The following is a 19575-nucleotide window of genomic DNA, read 5'->3' as shown; positions in this document are numbered from 1 at the left end:
TGACCCGTCAAGTCTGCTGTGCCGTTCCTTATGATCACCCAGTGCCCTGTTCTCGCTCTTTCCTGTCCCCCTACCCTTCGTGTCTCCCTGTGTTCTCCGCAGCCACGTAACTTGTACCACTTCAAGTGTGCACCCAGAAGGATTTTATTTCAAATGCGACGTGAGTTTCTGCCTCACGACAGAACTGGTAGGAAGAAGTAGGTATCAACGCTTTTCGGATGGCTTGTGTAGGCGTTCTTCCTCGGCTTTGCGCAGCCCCAGGGTGTGTTTCTTGCGGCTGGCTTTGAACGGGGTTTTTGATGCGGCCCTGTTTGTGGGCACTTTGGGGACGATTGCTACTGTACTTGAGGGCCCTGTCTGTGCCGGTGACCTTCCTGTGTCCATTGGCCTGGGGTTCGCCGTTGGCCTGACGGTTGACCACTGTGCCTGGGAAGGGGGTTCTGTTATTGTTCTGCTCCTCCTCCTTGGTGAATTATATGCCGGCGAGGATGTTGTTTATGGGTTTTCCTCCAGTTTAGAGCGTTTAATAACGACAAAGGTGTCGTCCACACATGGTTTTGGATGGTCGTCCGCTCCACTCGACGCCTTACGGCTTCCGCTATTCACCCTGATACCGGTGATCCCATGGGTTATTCGGTTGATTTGTCCCTGTACCTTGCCGTGGAGCAAATTACTTCACGACGACAAAATTAATCAAGAGAAATAAATCTAAATGGATGTCATGGAAGAGACTGAGGGAACTCAAGCCGATCACATCAGGAGGGCGGGGCCGACCGAAGGGAGACTGACGGCCGGACGGTCCAACCAGAGTGTTGCGGGCCTATCGGTATTCACCAATCGGACGAAGGCAACGCTCTGATTGACGTCCCATCCAACCAAACGGACGGCCACAGGGGCCTTTTGACCAATTGGCTTGGAGGATAGCGGAGGTGGGAAGGGGGGTGGAACGCCCTCGCGGCTAGCGGTTGGGGACGAGGAGGGCGGGGACATGCGCGAAGTGGGAAGGGCGCGCGAGATCAGAAGGCGGGGAGGAGGACGAGTTCCGTTCAATCAATGACGAGAGCGCTGGCGGCTGCATGTCATGTGATATACGGAAGCGGCGTGACGTTGGATCATAGGAGACGGTGATAGCCGGAACCATGGACCAATAGAGGAGACCTACAGTCCAAAGGACGGGGACGAGAAGTAGGCGGGTTATTTGACAGATGATGGACGGCTGTGTCGATCAATCAGCGGTTAGGATGGTCGATACTGTCCAATCGCCTGTGACGGACAGATTTGGGGGTTGTACCCAGGTCATGTGGGACTGTACGTGGTGTGGGTGGGACGCCGGCTCAGTGATGATAGATGGCTATGCTGACCAATCGAAATGAACGGCGTAGCGAAGCCGTCCAATCACCCAGGTCGCGGTGGGTCGTATATGATAATTTGGTTGACTGACAGAGGAACAGACCAATCAGAAACCGTCGACTCCCGGCATAAGCGAACGAGGAACGGTGGGGGTGTGGGAATCTGAGTGTCATGTGACGCGGGCTTTAACCGACGGGCGGAGGCTGAAGACGTGCCCGGGCTCTGTCTCGATGGTGAGTACGAGCTTGTTGGGTAGCGGGGTGGTTTAAAAAAAAACACACACAACATCCACCCGATTCGTGGTGTACACTTTCTCCCGGGGGTGGCTGGAAGCCGTTAACCGCCTGTCACCTGTCATTCCCCGGGTGACTGGGCCCGGGAGGTCACAGGTCACGGCCATTGGCCATTTCCCCCTGTTTTAAAACTAGGACGGGCCCTGGTCTAAAAATAACCCAAACCGCTTGAATTCAAACATTGCAATTTGTCATTTGCACCGCATGGAATCGTTTGCATTGCATTGAACGCGCTGATGATATTCAGCATTTGCTTGCACGCTTTGGGTGGGCGATAGTCAACTGTTTACAAACGAGGGAGGGAGGCAGCTGAAGAGGCGAGATACTTCCATTCTTGAGATGGCGTCTGCCCTGGAGATTCCTGTGGACAAGTTGGGGCGCTATTTCTGGCACCAAACAGTCCATGAATCCAGGCTTGAGGGGCCGAGGGGCCGAATGGCCTGCCCCACCCCCCTCCCTTGTTTCCTATAATCCTAAAATCTTAGGGTATGCCACCACCCTCCTTTCTCACCTTCCCACCCACTTTCTTTTTGTCTGCAGTGTTCAGTGTGTGGCCTTCTGTTGTTGACTTATACATTCAGCAGGTGCCAATCTCTGAAAGTTCCTGCCTCAGAGTAGGTGTGAGGTTGGATTGGGGTGGGATTAGTGTACAGGTAAGAGTGCGGAGATAGTAGGAATTGCTGATGCTGGAGAATTTGAGATAACACGGTGTGGAGCTGGATGGACACTGCAGGCCAAGCTGACGTTTCGGGTCGGGGCCCTTCTTCAACGATTCCATGCGGTGCAAATGACATGGAGAGTGTGGAGAAAGATCAACTCAAATATTGGAGAGGTCTTAAGTCTGATAACAGTGGGGAAGAAGCTGTTCTTTTAAATCTGTTCGTACAAAATTTGTTCTATCTTCTGCCTGATGGAAGAGAGTATAACCAGAGTGGGAGGGGTCATTATGTGGGTTGCTCTCCCGAGGAATTGGAATGTGTGGATGGAGTCAATGGATGGAAGGCTGCCTTGTGTGATGGACTGGACTGTGTTCACAACTCTGTCATTTTTCTTTTGCGGTCTTGGGCAGAGCTGTGATGCATCCAGATAGAATGTTTTCTCTTTTGCATGGGCTGTGGGGTGGGGAGACCTAAGTTTGGTCAGTGATGAGTTAGGTTTAAGTTTTTAATAGCTGTTAGCAGGAATTGGAACAGATTTTTAATCCTCCTAGTTCTTAAAATCAAATCCTGGGTAACTTTTTTAACCTTGAGTAAATCTCAACCTTCTGACTTCTTCAGTGAGCTCTTTCAAAGGGTTCCAAATTGGGAAAATCTGGTTTTCTAGGCAATTCCCACAGAGCCAGGTGCATCTGGGATTTTTGCACAGTCCTAACCTGCAGCTCCAGTCTATGTTGCTGTAGCAAGCATTTGGACATGGGACTACCTGTGTCAGAGAGAACAATAGCAGGTGTAGATTTCCAGGGGTTGGGAGAAAGATGTGACAGCAGTTGATGAGGAATTTTTTTTGTTTAACCTACTATGTGGTGAGAATCTGTAAACTGCTGTCTGTTAGGCTGGTCTAGGCAGAAAGCCTCATCACGTTTCTAAGAGATACTAGAATGTACACCTGAAGCAGCACAACCTGCAAGACTACAGACTGAAAGACTGTGAGATTGGCGATGACTTCTAAATGTTCCCTCAACTCTTTGACCACTCTTTTGGTCATTCGGTTAACATCCCCTCTGTTAGCTTGGTGAAAGACAGCGCTTTATAAAGCGTTATGAAGCACCATGAGATGTTTTATCGAACTCTGAAACAGTTACAACATAGAAAGAGGCCTTTCAGCCCATTGCATCTGTGCTGGGTCTTGCCCAGACACCTCCCCTCCCTTGTCTTTTTCCCCGTGAACCTGCATTATTTGCCCTGTCCTCTTTGAAAGCCGCGACGCTGCCAGGTACCACGTTCCCAATCCCAACAACTTGCTGCGTTTTTACGAAAGAAAGTTTCCTTTCCTTTCCTTTCCTACATCGCTCGTCCTTTTCCCAGTCTCTCTCGGTCTCCATCTGACAGAGAATGTGAGGAAATATAGGAGCAGGAGCAGGAGAATGGGCTGAATGGCATCAAGCACTGCTATTCACCTCAATCTTGGCTGAATCTCCACCTCAACCGATTTCCCGACACTATCCCAGTAAATAAAGTTATAAGAAACAGGAGCAGGACTGGGCCGTCAGGCCCCTCAAACCTGCCCTGCCATTCGATTAAAATCATGGCTGATCTTTTCGTGGACTTACTTGCCCGCTCACCATAACGCTTAATTCCTTTACTGTTTAAAACTCTTAATTTTTGCCTTAAAAACATTCAACCATGTACCCTCAACTACTTCTCTGGGCAGGGAATTCCACAGATTCACAACCCTTTGGGTGAAGAAGTTGCTCCTGACCTCAGTCCTAAATCTGCTTCCCCCATTATTTTGAGACCATGCCCCACACGTTCTAGTTTCACCTGCCCAGTGGAAACAACCTCCCCACTTCTATGTCATCTATTCCCTTCATAACTTTATACGTTTCTGTCAGATCCCCCTCGTTCTTTTAAATTCCAATAAGTACAGTCCCAGTCTAATCAATCTCTTCTCATAAGACACAGGAGTGGAAGTAAGACCATTCGGCCCGTCAAGTCCACTCCACCATTTAAATCATGGCTGATGGGCATTTCAACTCCACTTCCCTGCACTCTCCCCGTAGCCCTTGATTCCTTCTGAGATCAAGAATTTGTCGATCTCTGCCTTGAAGGCATCCAATGTCCCGGCCTCCACTGCACTCCGTGGCAATGAATTCCACAAGCCCACCACACTCTGGCTGAAGAAATGTCGTCTCATTTCAGTTTTAAATTTACCCCCTCTAATTTTAAGGCTGTGCCCATGGGTCCTAGTCTCCCCGCCTAACGGAAACAACTTCCTAGCGTCCACCCCTTCTAAACCATACATTATCTTGTAAGTTCTATTAGATCTCCCCTCAACCTTCCAAACTCTAATGAGTACAATCCCAGGATCCTTAGCCGTTCATCATATGTTAAACCTACCATTCCAGGGATCATCCGTGTGAATCTCTGTTGGACACGCACCAGGGCTAGTATGTCCTTCCTGAGGTGTGGGGCCCAAAATTGGACACAGTATTCTAAATGGGGCCTAACTAGAGCCTTACAAAGCCTGAGAAGCACATCGCTGCTTTTATATTCCAACCCTCTTGAGATAAACGACAACATTATAGTCGCTTTCTTAATCACGGACTCTACCTGCAAGTTAACCTTTAGAGAATCCTGGACCAACACTCCCAGATCCCTTTGTACTTGTGCTTTGTGAATTTTCTCACCGTTTAGAAAATAGTCCATGCCTGTATTCTTTTTTCCAAAGTGCAAAACCTCGCATTTACTCACATTGAATTTCATCAGCCATTTCCTGGACCACTGTCCTAAACTGTCTAAATCTTTCTGCAGCCTCCCCACCTCCTCAGTACTACCTGCCTGTCCACCTATCTTCGTATCATCAGCAAACTTCGCCAGAATGCCCCCAGTCCCTTCATCCAGATCATTAATGTATAAGGTGAACAGCTGCGGCCCCAACACTGAACCCTGCGGGACAACACTCGTCACCGGTTGCCATTCCATTCAAGAGCCTTTTATCCCCAACACTCTGCCTTCTGTCAGACAGCCAATCCTCAATCCAAGCCGGTAGCTCACCTTGAACACCACGGGCCCTCACCTTGCTCAGCAGCCTCCCGTGAGGCACTGTATCAAAGGCCTTTTGGAAGTCTAGATAGATAACGTGGGTTTCCCTGGTCTAACATACTTGTTACCTCTTCAAAGAATTCTAACAGGTTTGTCAGGCACGACCTCCCCTTACTAAATCCATGCTGACTTGTTCTAATCTGACACTGCACTTCCAGGAATTTAGAAATCTCATCCTTAGCAGTGGATTCTAGAATTTTACCAACTACCGAGGTTAGGCTAATCGGCCTATAATTTTCCATCTTTTGCCTTGATCCTTTCTTAAACAAGGGGGTTACAACAGCAATTTTCCAATCATCTGGGACTTTCCCTGACTCCAGTGACTTTTGAAAGATCACATCCAAAGCCTCTGCTATTTCCTCAGCCACCTCCCTCAGAACTCTAGGATGTAGCCCATCGGGGCCAGGAGATTTATCAATTTTTAGACCTTTTAGCTTTTCTAGCATTTTCTCTTTTGTAATGCCTACTGTACCCAACTCTGCCCCCTGGCTCTCCCTAATTGTTGGCATACTACTCATGTCTTCCACTGTGAATTCTGACGCAAAGTACTTAAGTTCTTCAGCTATTTCCTTATCTCCCATCACTAGCCTTCCAGCATCAATTTGGAGCGGCCCAATGTCTACTTTTGCCTCTTGTTTGTTTCTTATGTATTGAAAGAAGCTTTGACTATCATTTCTAATATTACTAGCTAGCCTACCTTCATATTTGATCCTCTCCTTCCTTATTGCTCTCCTTGTTATCCTCTGTCTGTTTTTGCAGCCTTCCCAATCTTCTGATTTCCTAGTGCTCTTGGCCACTTTATAGGCTGTCTCTTTTTCTTTGATATATTTCCTGACTTCCTTTGTCAGCCATGGCTGTCTAATCCCACTGCGGATAATCTTTCTTTTTCTTTGGGATGAACCTCTGTATTGTGTCCTCAATTACACCCAGAAATTCCTGCCATTGTTGCTCTACTGTCTTCCCTGCTCGGCTCTGCCTCCAGTCGATTTTCGTCAATCCCCTGTAGTTACCTTTATTTAGCTGTAATACCATTACATCCGATTTTGCCTCCTCTCTTTCAAACTGCAGACTGAACTCTACCATATTATGACCACTGCCTCCTAAGTGTTACTTTAAGGTCTTTTATAAAGCCAACCCCCTCAACTCTGGAATCGACCCAGTGAACCTCCTCTGCATCCCCTCCAGTGCCAGGAATGTCCTTTCTCAAGTAAGGAGACCAAAATGTTACCCCTTTAAACTTCTTGATGTTCAAGAAAGATATCATTGAACATACTCACTGGTTGAGCCTGCACAGTATTCTTGAGTGGACAGTTCCTAGGACACTCTACCCTCCGACTGGTTGGAAGAGATTGGATTTTGTGATAATAAAGTTTCTTTAAGTTATGGTGCCAGGCTGTCGAGCGGTTAGAATGCCGACTGGGTGAGTGAGGGCTTCTGCGTTTGAATAGGATGCTGTTTTGTCTGCACTTCAGTTCCACACAGCTCGTTTGTTGGGAAAGGTGGGGGTGGAATCAGGGTCAGTGTGAGTGATATATATAGAGAAAGTAACCTGGCCAATTGGCAGACCTCCTCATGGATCAGCGCTCAGTGCTGGCTGTAAACAGGCCCCTTGCCACTAGGAAGTTGAGAGGAATCTTTGGCCTGACTGCTGGTCAGCTGCATCTTTCACCCTTGTGACTGTGCCTGGGAGACCTTGGGAGGGAACATGCGGTGTCCAGGGGCATGTGTGAGGTGTTCTGTGGACACTGCAGGGGCTGTTGTGTGTTATCAAAATGATGCTTCTTAATCTGAATTTAGTTGGTTTAAAGTTTGAATCCTTCAGGGACTTTACAGCCTTTTTTTTTGCATGTTTTAATTTGAGTTTTTTTTTTATTAAAATGATTTTGAAAGAGCTGGAACAAAAACCCCTTCCATCTAGAAGGACAAGGGCAGCAGGTACATGGGACCGCCGCCCCTCGCAAGTTCCACACACCACACTCCACCCCCCCACTCCCCCCAAATTCTGGAAATACATCGGCCGTTCTTCCTGTGTCACTGAGTCAAAATCCAGGAATGGTTTTCCTGCACTAGCCATTCAACATGGTGTTCCCCAGCTCCCCTCTCCAAACCACCTCCAGAACGGGGAGGGATTGGTAACTAATGCCAGTCCAGTCAACTGTGCCCACACCCATTGAACAAAAGAGATAAAGTGGGTGGGAAGAGTTTAATGGGGAGCAGAAACGGAGTATTTGGCAGAGAGTATTTGGACTGAATGGTCCGTAGGTCCTACTGTTGTACAGCCAGGGATCAGCATTGTCACTTTCCTCTCTGTTGTGTCAGCCCCTCTGCAATGTCCACTATTTACAGAAGCTTTTCATTTCTCTCTTTTCTCATCTATTTCAACATTCTGCAATGCTGGACTTTATTTCTTTATTTTTCCGAGAACTTACACTGAAGAATCTGTGATAGAGATATTAGGAGCTGCAGATGCTGGAGAATCCAAGATAACAAGGTGTGGAGCTGGATGAACACAGCAGGCCAAGCAGCATCAGAGGAGAAGGAAAGCTGATGTTAAGATGCTGCTTGGCCTGCTGTGTTCATCCAGCTCCTTAACTTGTTATACTGAAGAAGGGGGTGGCTCGGTGGCTCAGTGGTTAGCACTGCAGGCTCCCAGCACCAGGGACCCAGGTTCAATTCCAGCCTCGCGTGACTATCTGTGTGGAGTTTGCATATTCTCCCCGTGTCTGTGTGGATTTCCTCCGGGTGCTCCGGTTTCGTCCCACAGTCCAAAGATGTGCAGGCTAGGTGCATGCTAAATTGCCCGTAGTGTTCAGAGGTGTGTGGGTTATAGGGGAATGGGTCTGGGTGGGGTGCTCCATAGGGCGGTGTGGGCTTGTTGGGCCAAAGGGCCTGTTTCTACACTGTAGGGAATCTAATCTGTACCTAGGTACCTTTTTTAGTTATGTTAAAATGGTGCTGTAAGTGATGACTTGTAAACTTTTCACCGAGTACATGTGATAATAAGGCTAATACAATTCCATGCTGTTCGCATCGCACAAACCTGTTATGCTGTTTCTTGCTGTTGCTGTAACCAGGCATCGACTTTGACACAAGGCTTGGAGAGAATCCCAGACCAGCTGGGTTACCTGGTCATCAGTGAAGATGGAGTCCTCTCCGTAAGTATGATGCGAGGCACAGTTGGTTCAAAGAGCAGAGGGAACTGATCTCTGAGTTTGGGGGTCTGCTGGTTGAGGGGGCAAGATCTGTTGGGGGCTGGGGGCTGGGGGCTGGGGGGGGCAGGGGGCAGTGTTGGGTCATTCTCAACAAATCGTGCTGGCCGGAGCTCGGGAGAAGGTGTGGAAGGAAATGGCAGGAAAGCCGAGGCATTGGCTCAATATCTCCCTGTCAACCAGGAAGGGCAGAGTAAATAGAGTCTGGACAGGAGGTCCTCCTCGGAGCCAACTCTTCAATAACTCAGTCACGTTGCTGTGGGAGCGTTAGACCTTCGCTGTCCAGGATGGGGGTGTTTATTAGAACCTCCAGAGCCCAGGGAGACCTAGTTGGAGGAGGGAGGGAGGCTAGGGGAGGGATTGTCAGGAAGGGCTATGAGCCAAGGGGGACCTGGCCGGGGGAGGGAGGGAAAGTAGCAGGGTGGGTGGGGGGTGGTAGCCAGGTTAGGGGGAACGGGGAGGGCTAGCGGCTGAGGGAATCGGCGCAGAGGCACAGCCTGCACTTTGGTGCTGGTTCCAATATTGGGGCAGCAGGTGGGTAAGCTGGGTGGTGCTCCAGGGTTTGCAAAACCTGTGTCTCCAACTACCGCTCGTGTCTCGGTTTAGTCGGCAGGTGAGCTGGAGAATGATGAACATGCTGCAGGAGTGATCATGCGCATGATGCAGACGGCTGTCAAACTCTCTATGAATGGCAGCAGCGAGCCTTTCTTCAAGAGGATGTCTGGTACGTTAGCTTGCCATACAATAGTTCCAGGCAGTGCTGAGGGGGTGGGGGAAACAGAACAGGAGGGTGGGCAGGAGCAGAAAGCAGTATGCCATGTTTCTGTAATGACAAACACTCTCTGTGGCTGAAGGCAATGGAGACGATGGCGAAGGATTAAACGCTGTGGAATTGTTATACAAAATCCATACAAACAGCTCTCCTTGGCCAGTGTGGGATCCCAGCTCAGTCCCCGGACACTCTCCCCTCCAGGGGAGAGATGAGGAAGGCTGTTCAGGCCTGTCCTGCCGTTAGAGGAGATCTAGTCTGATGTTTGTACCATAACTCAGTCAATCCATCTCAGCCTGTAACACTTACCCCAACACCAGCAAATACAGTCAGTCTGAGCATGTGCTTTTCTTTTAGACTGGGGAGAAGGACAGGCAGGAGAGAGAAAAGGTCCAGATTTAGCACTCTCAGAATCCCTAGAGTGTGGAAGCAGGCTATTTGGCCCATCGAGGAACCACTGTCTGTCTGAACAACATCCTACCCAAACACTGCCGCTCCCCCCACCATCCCTGTAACTGTAAATTTAGCACGGCTAACCCACTCAGCCTGCACGTCCCTGGGCACTACGGGACAATTTAGCACGGCCAACCCACCCTAACCCGCACATCCCTGGGCACTACGGGACAATTTAGCATGTCCAATCCATCCTAACCCGCACATCTTTGGACTGTGGGACGAAGCCCACGCAAACACAGGGAGAATGTCTGTGTGGAGTCTGCACAGTCTCCCAAGGCTGCAGTCAAACCCAGGTCCCTGGCCCCGTGAGCCAGCAGCGCTAACCACTGAGCAACTGTGCCACCTATATTTTTTTTCCCCCAAGGTAAGGCACTTGCTGATGTCTGCCCCTAACTGTTTAGTTTGGATATTCAGAATCTACCTCCTTGGAAAACAGATCGTGTGGATCAGTGTTAGCTGAGAGGCTACGTGAAGGAAATGTGCTTTGTGTAACCACAGGGAAATGACAGTGAAATGAGCCGACACTCGGAACAGCACAGAAACAGGCCGTTCGGCGCTTCAGTTTGCTGAGAAGTCCTCTTAAACGCAGCTGATGGGAGCCATCTAGTGTCGGCTCAGAGAACTGTGTTGTGTCAAGCCTTAGAAAGGGACACACAATAAATGAGATAGTAAAGAAAATCAACAAATGCATTGATGAAGTTACAAACACTAAATGTTATGGTTGGGCTGGTGAGGGTCAGAGTCCTACAGCACAGAAACAGATCATTCAGTCTAACTCGTCTGTGTCAAGTTTTCCCAAACTAAACCAGCCCCACTTGTCTACATTTGAACCATATCCCTCTAAACCCTTCATATTCATGTACCATCTCCACACACACCACCTTCTGTGTGAAACAGTTGCCCCTTAGGTCCCTCTTAAATCTTTACCCTCTCACCATAAACCTATGCCGTCCAGTTTTGGATTGCCCCACCCCTTTGGGGGGGGGGGCGGGTGGGGGGCAGAAACCCTGACTTCACCTCAGCTGTACCCTTTGTGGCTTCATAAACCTCGACAAGGTCATCCCTCAGCCTCAAACCTAATTGAGGGATTATCCAGTCGTGGAGTGGGATTGTATCCATGAAAATGTAGATAAAAATCTCCCCTGTTTTCTCACTTCATTGAGATCTGGTAACTCTGGGTGGAGAGTGAGCTCCTCTCAGCTGTGCTGATGCTGTGCCTGTTTATCTACGTTGTTTTCTTACTCTTTTATTCTTGTGATAAGAACTAGGATCAGGAGTAGGCCGTTCAGCCCCTTGAGCCTGCTGCACCGTTTTGTACAATCATCTCTGCTCTTTCCTGCCCGCTCTCCATAACCCTTCAATCTGTTACTAATCAAAAGTGTCCCAGCATTCACCACACTCTGGGGGAAATAAATTCCACAGATTCCTGACCCTTTGAGAGAAGTGTTCCCTCCACATCTCTGTTTTATATCTGCTGTCCCTTACCCTAAAACTGCCATGTCCTGTTCTAGATTGGCCCACATGGGAAAACATCTGCTCTTTGTCTACTTCACCAATCCTGTTCAGCATCTCGTACACCACACCATGTGGGCAAGGTAACTTTTCCAAGAGTACTCTACTGACCGATTGCAGTACATTTTTCTTTGTTTTCCAGATGTTGAAGGTGTCAGCAGATTAGGGAGATACTTTTCGCCCCGCACTGACATGTAACGTGAAAACTAACCACAGTCTATTTTGATTGTGGACCAGGCCCACTCCAGTTCCTATTTCCTGAGATAATCGGAGTTGAGTTTGGGGTGGGGGGGGCCAGATGGGCACGAACTCTAACAGGACTCTGTCACTTGCAGTGGTATTCGGAGAGCACACGTATATGGCGACAATTTCTGGTCAGAAAGTATTTGTGGTTAAAAGGCACAATAACCCTCATGAGGCGGTTGAAGTGTAACAGGGTAGCGGTGAAAGAGCGAGTGAGAGAGAGAGAGAAAACGATGGAGCCTCCTCTGACCCTGATGGCGCAGATCGCGTTTCCTGCACGGATTTTGGACAGCAATTCATTTCCAGCAGTTGACTCTTGAACGTTGTGTTTGGGAGCAGCCAGTTTCTTGTTCCTTCGCGGTTGTACAGCGAGTAATTGAACAGAATGTGTGGTATCTTCACAATGACTGTAAACTCCATTTCTGTCACTTTGACAATCATTGTTCTATCACTTCTCCCCCACAAAGAAAATGCTGTGACTGTGAAGCTATTAGACTTACTTTTGTCCCTTTCTTTTGCATTAACCAGTTTTAAAAAAAACTTCAAAATGCGTCGGTCTAAATGCCTCCAGACTCTTTCGTCAAACTCTGCTCTCTGATGGTTTAGACAATGGAGAGAGAATGGTAGAAATTTAGACAGTTATCACTGTACTGTGGAACTCACTGTAGCTTCTCAACTTGTGATATTAAAGATAATAACTTTTCAAGTCATAATAAATGTTTGGTACACACTCTTTCCACTGTTTTCTCCTGTTCCCACAGTGTGGGGGAGTGAATATTTTTGCTGCAGATTTGGAAACTTGCAATCATTGACAACTGCAGGAGGATGGCAGCAGCACATGCAACTGCCCTCAAATTCGTCTCCACACCATTGCATCTGGGCTTGGAAAATACTGTTCCTTCGGTGTTGTGTAATAAAACCCCTGGATGTTCCTCCCTGCTGGCTACACCCCATGGACTGCCGCAGCTGAAGAAGGCAGCTCAGTATCACCTTCTCAGGGGGCTGTCGGGGATAGAAGCAGGCAGTGGTGCTAGGGATGAGGATGGGCTGCAAACTTTGGCCTTTTGCTAATAAAAGCATGTTGATATCTTTGGCAGTTCTTAGCTTACTTACAAATGCAGGAAATCTCACTCTTGTCTCAGCCTGTTGTCCTGTACCTCCTTGCCCCAAGAGTGTGTGATCTGAGGGTGCCAGTCTGACTTCAGAGCAACTGTAGGGTTGTACGTAAAGTGAATGCGAGTCACTGGCTCTATCCTTGCCATGCAGCAAAACAAACAGCCATCAGTTGCATTACATTGCCTCGGGCTTGCTGCAGTGCAGAGATGGTGGCTAGGGAACAGCATAGTGTGTTCAAGTGGTAAATATAAGATTCCTCCCTTACTCTTAAAAATTCCAATGAATATAATCCTCACTGATCCAGTATCTCTTTGTATGTCAGTCCTGGGGAAACAGAGAGCTAACCTGTTGTGCCTTTTCCAGGATTCTGACGCAGTGAGACTAAAGGAACAACAGATTATATTTCCAAGTCAGGATGGTGTCTGGCTCAGAAGAGAACTTGTGGGGGTGGTTTTCTTCGCTGCCCCTTATCCTTCTCAATGGTAAAAGCTGTGTGTTTGGGAGGTGCTGCTTGAGGATCTTGTAGACTGAGTGTTGGTGGGAAGAGAGAGTGGGATATTCGCGGATATGGTACCGGTCGAGCTTCTGGAGTGTTGTTGGAGCTACCCCCCATCCAGCGTAAGGGGTGAGTATTCCCTCAGACTCGTGCCTTGTCGAGGGGGGAGTCAGGAGGGGAGTTCGTCCCCTGCAGCGGCAGACACAGCACTTCTGTATCAGGAACCAGTGTGGAATAAACTGACTGGAACAACCAGCTGATGAGCAGGCATTTATTTACAATAGTGTGACATACCATGACCGTAATGTACAAGCAATTAAGACAGGTCAATCAAAAAGTACTGCCCATTAACACGCAGCAAGGAAGGAATTTCTCTGCAGTGACACCGATTGTTACAATACCCTGGCACTCCTCCCGCCGTCACAATAAACACAGTGGCTGGAGAAAACAAACAATACTCAAAAAATTCCAGTTTTCCCATTGTTAAAACAATACCACAAAGTGAATAAGTTACATTTAAATAAAGTGCATTTATCGTCAAAACATATCTCTAGGAAAAAAAAATCTTTGTACCGAAAGCCTGGTCTCTGATGCTTTCTGGGAGATCAGGTCCTTTTAAGTAACAGTGTGCTTGCTTCAGTAGCGTTGTCTGGGGTAGTAGATTTATTCCCTTACAAACAGTCGATCGAAACAGGTCAGAATCTCGGAACTGCTTAACCTGACCACTCGTTCTGGGTTAGACTGTACTGTTGGAGCCCCAGAGATCATCCAGTCACAGTGACACTGTGGAAAGGGGGTCCCAGAGGTAGCTGACTGCATTTGTCTCACAGATGCTGCTGAACCCTGCACTGCTGCAGCAAACGACCCTTCTGCTTGACCCCTGCCTCCCCGCTCTGTGCCTTCTTTGTAGGAAGTGGTAAGGGATGTTGCCTCAGCCCAGTTTCCTGTCCTCCTGCTTCTGGGTACCCCACTTCCTCCTGTTCGCTGTTGTTGCCTCTTCCCACTCTGACCATCTAGTTCACATCTTAGGGTGGGGGAAATCTTTCACTACAAGAGGTCAGCATAGTTCACCATGGTCCCTCTAACAGCCTGAGATTGGGGATGTGTAGATTAGGTGAGTTGTAAGAGGATGGGTCTGGGTGGGATGCTCTGAGGGTCGGTGTGGACTTGTTGGGCTGAAGGGCCTGCTTCCACACTGTAGGGAATCTACGATGATGATGGGACTGCTGACATTCTGAGGAGGAGATGGGTCAATGGCCCAGACTTTTTTTACTGTCTCCTGCAGACTCCAGCCCTGCTGTTTATTCCCCAACCTCACCATTTTCTTCAGATTTGTCAGGACCATTGTTCAGAACGTGATGGATCTCCGTTCTCGCAGTTTGTTGGGCTCTGCTCTAACACAAACCTTTCCAAACCGTTTGTGGCCCAAAGGAGAGACGAGGAATGACTTCCCTACACAAATGAGAGGTGACCTGTTACCTTCAGACCATCATTATGGTTCTTGCGTGAAAAAGATGCGGGAACAAGGGTGTGAAACCACCAACTTCCCCACACTCCAGGTAGGTGAACCTATTTCAGAGGCTACAGGGAATAACGCAGAGTCTGTGCCAAGTGAGGCTGCCCTGGTACTGCAAAGGTTCTCAAAGGCAGAAAGTAACCAAGCCAGGCTCTCTACCTGCCTCCCTTGCTCCAGTCCACCTTCATGTGAAATCATGCAGCCACTGCACTGGTGACCCAGGAGTTATGGGAAGGAACCCAGGCCCCAGACATTGTAACCTGACAGCCAAACACTCAGTGTCTCATGAAACAGGATGGTGTACCTGACTAGCAGGGTCACTGAGTTCCAGCTCTCGATCTCTGCAATGTGCTTGCTCCTTTGCTGAGGGGCCACCTCAGTGTTGACAGTGAGGAGAGAGGGGCCACGATTTCAGGTCTGGAGGCAGCAGATGGCCTAATCTCACAAACTCTGGCCAAACTGAGAGCAGCAACAGGCCCTTCAGACCCTCAGGGCTGCTCTTGGCTCATCGGATTGTGGCCTCAAACCCCACCCTCCTGTTCACCCCGAGACCCTTGTTAGCAAAACAAAAATTGGACTGAAATATCTCCAAGGACCCTGCCTGCCCACTGCTCCCTGGTGAAAGAACTCCAGACACGTGACCCTCAGAGGAACACCATTACTCTCTTAAACAACACTGCCTGAATTTCTAAACCTCGCTGCCCCTTAATCCAGGAAACCAGGCCAGACAATCTGCCACACGTCCCACCACCTTGGTTTTGACCGAATCACACCACTCTGGTAAAGGCACCTGAGACAAGGATGCATTTAGGGGCCATGGGGAAATGGGGCAGAATACTGAGGGGTACAAGGAGGGACATTGATGAGAGGCAATCCCTAATCGGGCTCACATCGCACGTTGGCATTTCTCTTATTGACTGAGACAACACTGGTGTTGGGCAGCTGTGTGCGCGTGCCCAGATTCAGGGATGGTCAGACCAGTGACTGTAACTCACTTCACAGCTCAGTGATTAGAACTCAAGTACAACTCATTTTTAGAAACAAAATACCTTGATGATCAACTGTGAATACAGACACGTCACCACACATCATGTTAGCAAACAAAACATCAAACAAATTACCCACCACCACACACACACACACACATATTCAGGTCCACAGTATTAGCAAGGAAGCCATCGCACCTTAATTTTAAACACTCCTGCTCCTTGGGTGGCTCTACAGAGTTTGAGAAGTTACTTAACACATAGTTAACATGCAGAACCGACAGCTTGGAGAGGCCGCAGCACTGGGCAGGAGTGTGCAGTAAACAGAGACTGTGGGATTTGGGGAGAACGAGATGACACTGGGAACGCACACCCACCTCGCATTAGACTGTAGGAATTAGGAGCAGGAGGCGGCTGTTCGGCCCCTCCAGCCTGGTCCCCCACTCAACAGGATCACGGCTGATCTGACTCTGCTAACTTTCCCCTCGATTCCCCGATGGATCAGGAATCCGTCGTCGCCTTTTTTCTGAAAAATTTGGTAATGCTCAGCATTGACCAGAGTCCCATGTGTGCCCCCAGCCCCTCTGATTTCCCAATTACCTATGTAAACAGCGCATTTGCTAACACGCGAGGAGAAATGGCAACTGGGAACAGTGAGACTTGCTGCTCACCCGGGCAGCACTGAGGTTCATGAACGCCCCCCACCGCCGGGATGATCAGGCTGGGCACTCAGTTATGACAGGGCATGGGGCTAGTGCACCCTGTATGGCAAGTGCTTGGGACCAGTGCCCTAGACAGGCTGGTTACCTGTGGAATGGGATGTGGTGGTAGTGAGGAGCTGTGGACAGTTTGCAATGCATCTCATTGGCAGGAAATGATAAGACCAGCAGGGATGGGCAGGGGTTTCCACTTCTGAGCAGCTAAACCTCCCCAGACAATCCAGCATAGTCTGGACCCTGATTAACTGTTAGCCCTCCTCCTGGCCTTCCTTTCCAACACACATCTCCAGCAGCTCACTACCCTTCCCCCTCCACCCAATGTACCAGCTGTGAATGGAAACTATATACGTTTAAAAATCGCAGTAGCTGTCTGGGAGTGTTTAATGTCAATGCAGGGCCTCATCCACAAGACAGTTGGTCCGGGGGGAGGGGGTGGAAGTTAAGCTGGAATTGTATAAAGTTCTCATCAGGTACCCACCTGAAGATGCTGTGATCAGCTGTGTCCTAATTCTACTCCCCCGCCACCATACCTAAGGAAGTATCAGCCTCAGATGGGGAGCAGATTCACCAGAATGATCCTGGGGCTAAAAGGGTTAAATTGCTTGAATTTGGGCAATTAGGAAACGATCTGGTGGATATGTTTGAGATGATCAATGGAACTAACAGCGTTGGATTGTCAGAAACCATTCCCTCTGCTCGCAGGTTAAGAGAAAGGCAGCAGGAGGCTATTCAGCCCTTCAGTACAGTACACTTAAGGCTGACTGTCTCTCTCTCTCACCTTCCCACACTGAGCTGAATTAAGTCACACCACTCAGATGAGTACAGTGAACGGTATCCCCACACCCCTTCGATCGTAGGAAGCTGACACAACAATTTGTCAGCACGCTGCCGTTTCCAAACTCAGACAAAAAGAGGCTTGGGAAGGCAGCACAGATTTTTCTGCAAATATTGCCAAGACTCTGGAGCAAAGGGTACAGAGCAACACTGTGTCCACCCAGCGTAATCTAGGCTCTCTCAGAGTCTGGGTAGCAGCGGTCGAAACTGCATTCTCAGTGCAAACACTCTCACAAGTAGGGATGTTAACAAAAAAAAGAGAAAGAAAGTTAAATACGAACAAAAACTCCAGTAACTGAGAGCTGAAGAAGTTGGTTCAATTGGAATTCTGTTGCTTTCATTCCTGAGGGGGATTGCTAAACCCTGACAGATCATTAACGGCTGGGCTTGCAGGACCTGAAGGGAAGGGATATACTCTTTGCTCCAATGCAGAAACCTCGTCTGCAAATCTTTCTCAAAGGATGGTCACAGCCAGCAGCATCCAAGTTTGCATCTCTTAACTGGGCCTGTGTTGATGCTTTTTTTTTAAAAAATGAGGTTTTGTCCTTTTACTTAAAAAGAAATGAGAGGGTTGTGAAGCAGAGGCATCCAGCAGTCTACGTGCAGAGCCAGTAAACAGCTTGTGAGGCCTTGGGAATTTCTTTTTTAAGAAGTTGAACAATAGAAGCAGCCTTGGCTGGGTCTGGCCTGCTCTCTCAGAACCGGGACTTCTGTTTTTTTTTAAGGAAAGGTTTTAGGGTTCAGCTCTCAGCAGTTGCTATTGCAGTCTTGATGATGTGATAGCTATTTGTCCCCTCCCTCGGTTCCAGCCACAGGCTGGGGTTTCTCTTCCTGGGCCCGCCAGGTTGCGTGAGAGACTAAATCCGGTTTTCTGAATTTGCCTTTATACCAAGGGGTCTGTCGTGAGATGTGACAATATTGCAACAGTTAATTAGTAACAGATACTGTATCTATTATTGTGCTAAGTTTTCCAGTAGAGTTAAGTTTATACTTTCTAGTGTTGTATTTTAACTGGTGTTTGAATAAATTGTGCTTTGCTTAATACCAAGTAGCCTCTGGAACACAGCATTTTACTGCTGCCTTTTAATTAACAAAGTTCAGGTCTAGACTACCTTCTTAAAAGAAATTGAGGGGGCCATCCAGCCTGGTCCATAACAGGTCATGGTGACTGTCAATGCTAGCTGAGATGATGGTCATGGTTAATGTTACATGGCCTTCACTGAAGGATCAAACCTTCCCAAAACGCTGCCCCTATTACCGAGATCTCAGGTGCCTGCAGTCCCTCGGAACATTAAATGGACTTGAATTGGACAGCTCGAGCATTTCCAGCCGAGGGGAACGACTGCAGGGCTCAGAGCCTCTAGTTAATGCTGATCGCATTGTCCTGGTGAAAGCCGTGTGCCGCTCGGGTTAAAATACTTCCTAAAACTGACCCCCAGCATCTCCAGGTACGGTTTTACATTCCGACTGTTTCCATGTCCGTTATCTACCTGATCAGTGCCACAAGGAGAGTCAACAATTCTCAAACCAATCAGAGGTCAGACATTTGCCTGACTGATGCTGGTCATAGAGCAGTACAGCTTGGAAACAAACCCTTCGGTTCAACTTGTCCCTGCTGACCGGATATCCTAGATTAATTTAGTCCCATTGCCAGCATTTGGCCCATATCCCTCTAAACCTTTCCTGTGCATACACCCCTCCAGATGCCTTTTAAATGCTGTAACTGTACCAGCCTCCACTTTATCCTCTGGCAGCTCATTCCATACATGCACCACCCTCGTGTGAAAAAGTTACCCGAGGTCCCTTGTAAATCTTTCCCCTCTCACCTTAAACCTGTGCCCCTCCGCTGAGGAAAAGACCTTGGCTATTCACCCAATTCATACCTGTGACGATTTTATAAATCTCCATAAAGGTCACCCCTCAGCCTCCGACGCTCCAGGGAAAATAGCCCCAGCCTATTCGGCCTCTCCCTGTAGCTCAAACCCTCCAGCGTACTTGTAAATCTTTTCCTCACCCTTTCAAGTTCAACGATATCTGGTTGCAGGCCCTCGAGCAGGACTGCCCAAGGTCAGTGAACCAATATCTGTGCCGCAATGCCAACCTCAGTCAGATCAGGGAAGCTCCTTTCTCAAGCCCAAGCAACTAGAGTCTAGCTCACGTTGCAGGGCCCACTCTTTGGGAAAGTCCTCCAGCACAGCAGAGGAGATTGACCAGGAGAGGTTTCGGGGTGAGGACTTTCAGCTGCAAGTCTCCAACTGAGGGGAGGTTTGATTGAGATGCACAGGGTTTAGAAACAGCAGACACAGAGGCTGTTC

At 48.6% G+C, this 19575-nt stretch overlaps 1 protein-coding gene across 1 annotated transcript; it reads left to right on the top strand.

Annotated features, from left to right (window-relative positions):
• The first annotated feature begins 1454 nt into the window (after positions 1-1454).
• lamtor4 (late endosomal/lysosomal adaptor, MAPK and MTOR activator 4) lies at positions 1455-12326 on the top strand. The gene is made up of 4 exons (XM_048524176.2): positions 1455-1583; positions 8479-8559; positions 9220-9337; positions 11686-12326. The coding sequence occupies exons 1-4, from the start codon at positions 1581-1583 to the stop codon at positions 11781-11783; spliced, it is 300 nt and encodes a 99-aa protein (XP_048380133.1). The 5' UTR covers positions 1455-1580; the 3' UTR covers positions 11784-12326.
• Positions 12327-19575: the final 7249 nt, after the last annotated feature.

Source organism: Stegostoma tigrinum, chromosome 45 (genome assembly GCF_030684315.1).
Source record: "Stegostoma tigrinum isolate sSteTig4 chromosome 45, sSteTig4.hap1, whole genome shotgun sequence".
NCBI classification, from domain to species: Eukaryota; Metazoa; Chordata; class Chondrichthyes; order Orectolobiformes; family Stegostomatidae; genus Stegostoma; species Stegostoma tigrinum.
The sequence above is the reverse complement of the archived record's forward strand: the minus strand, read 5'-3'. Positions and strand labels throughout refer to the sequence as shown.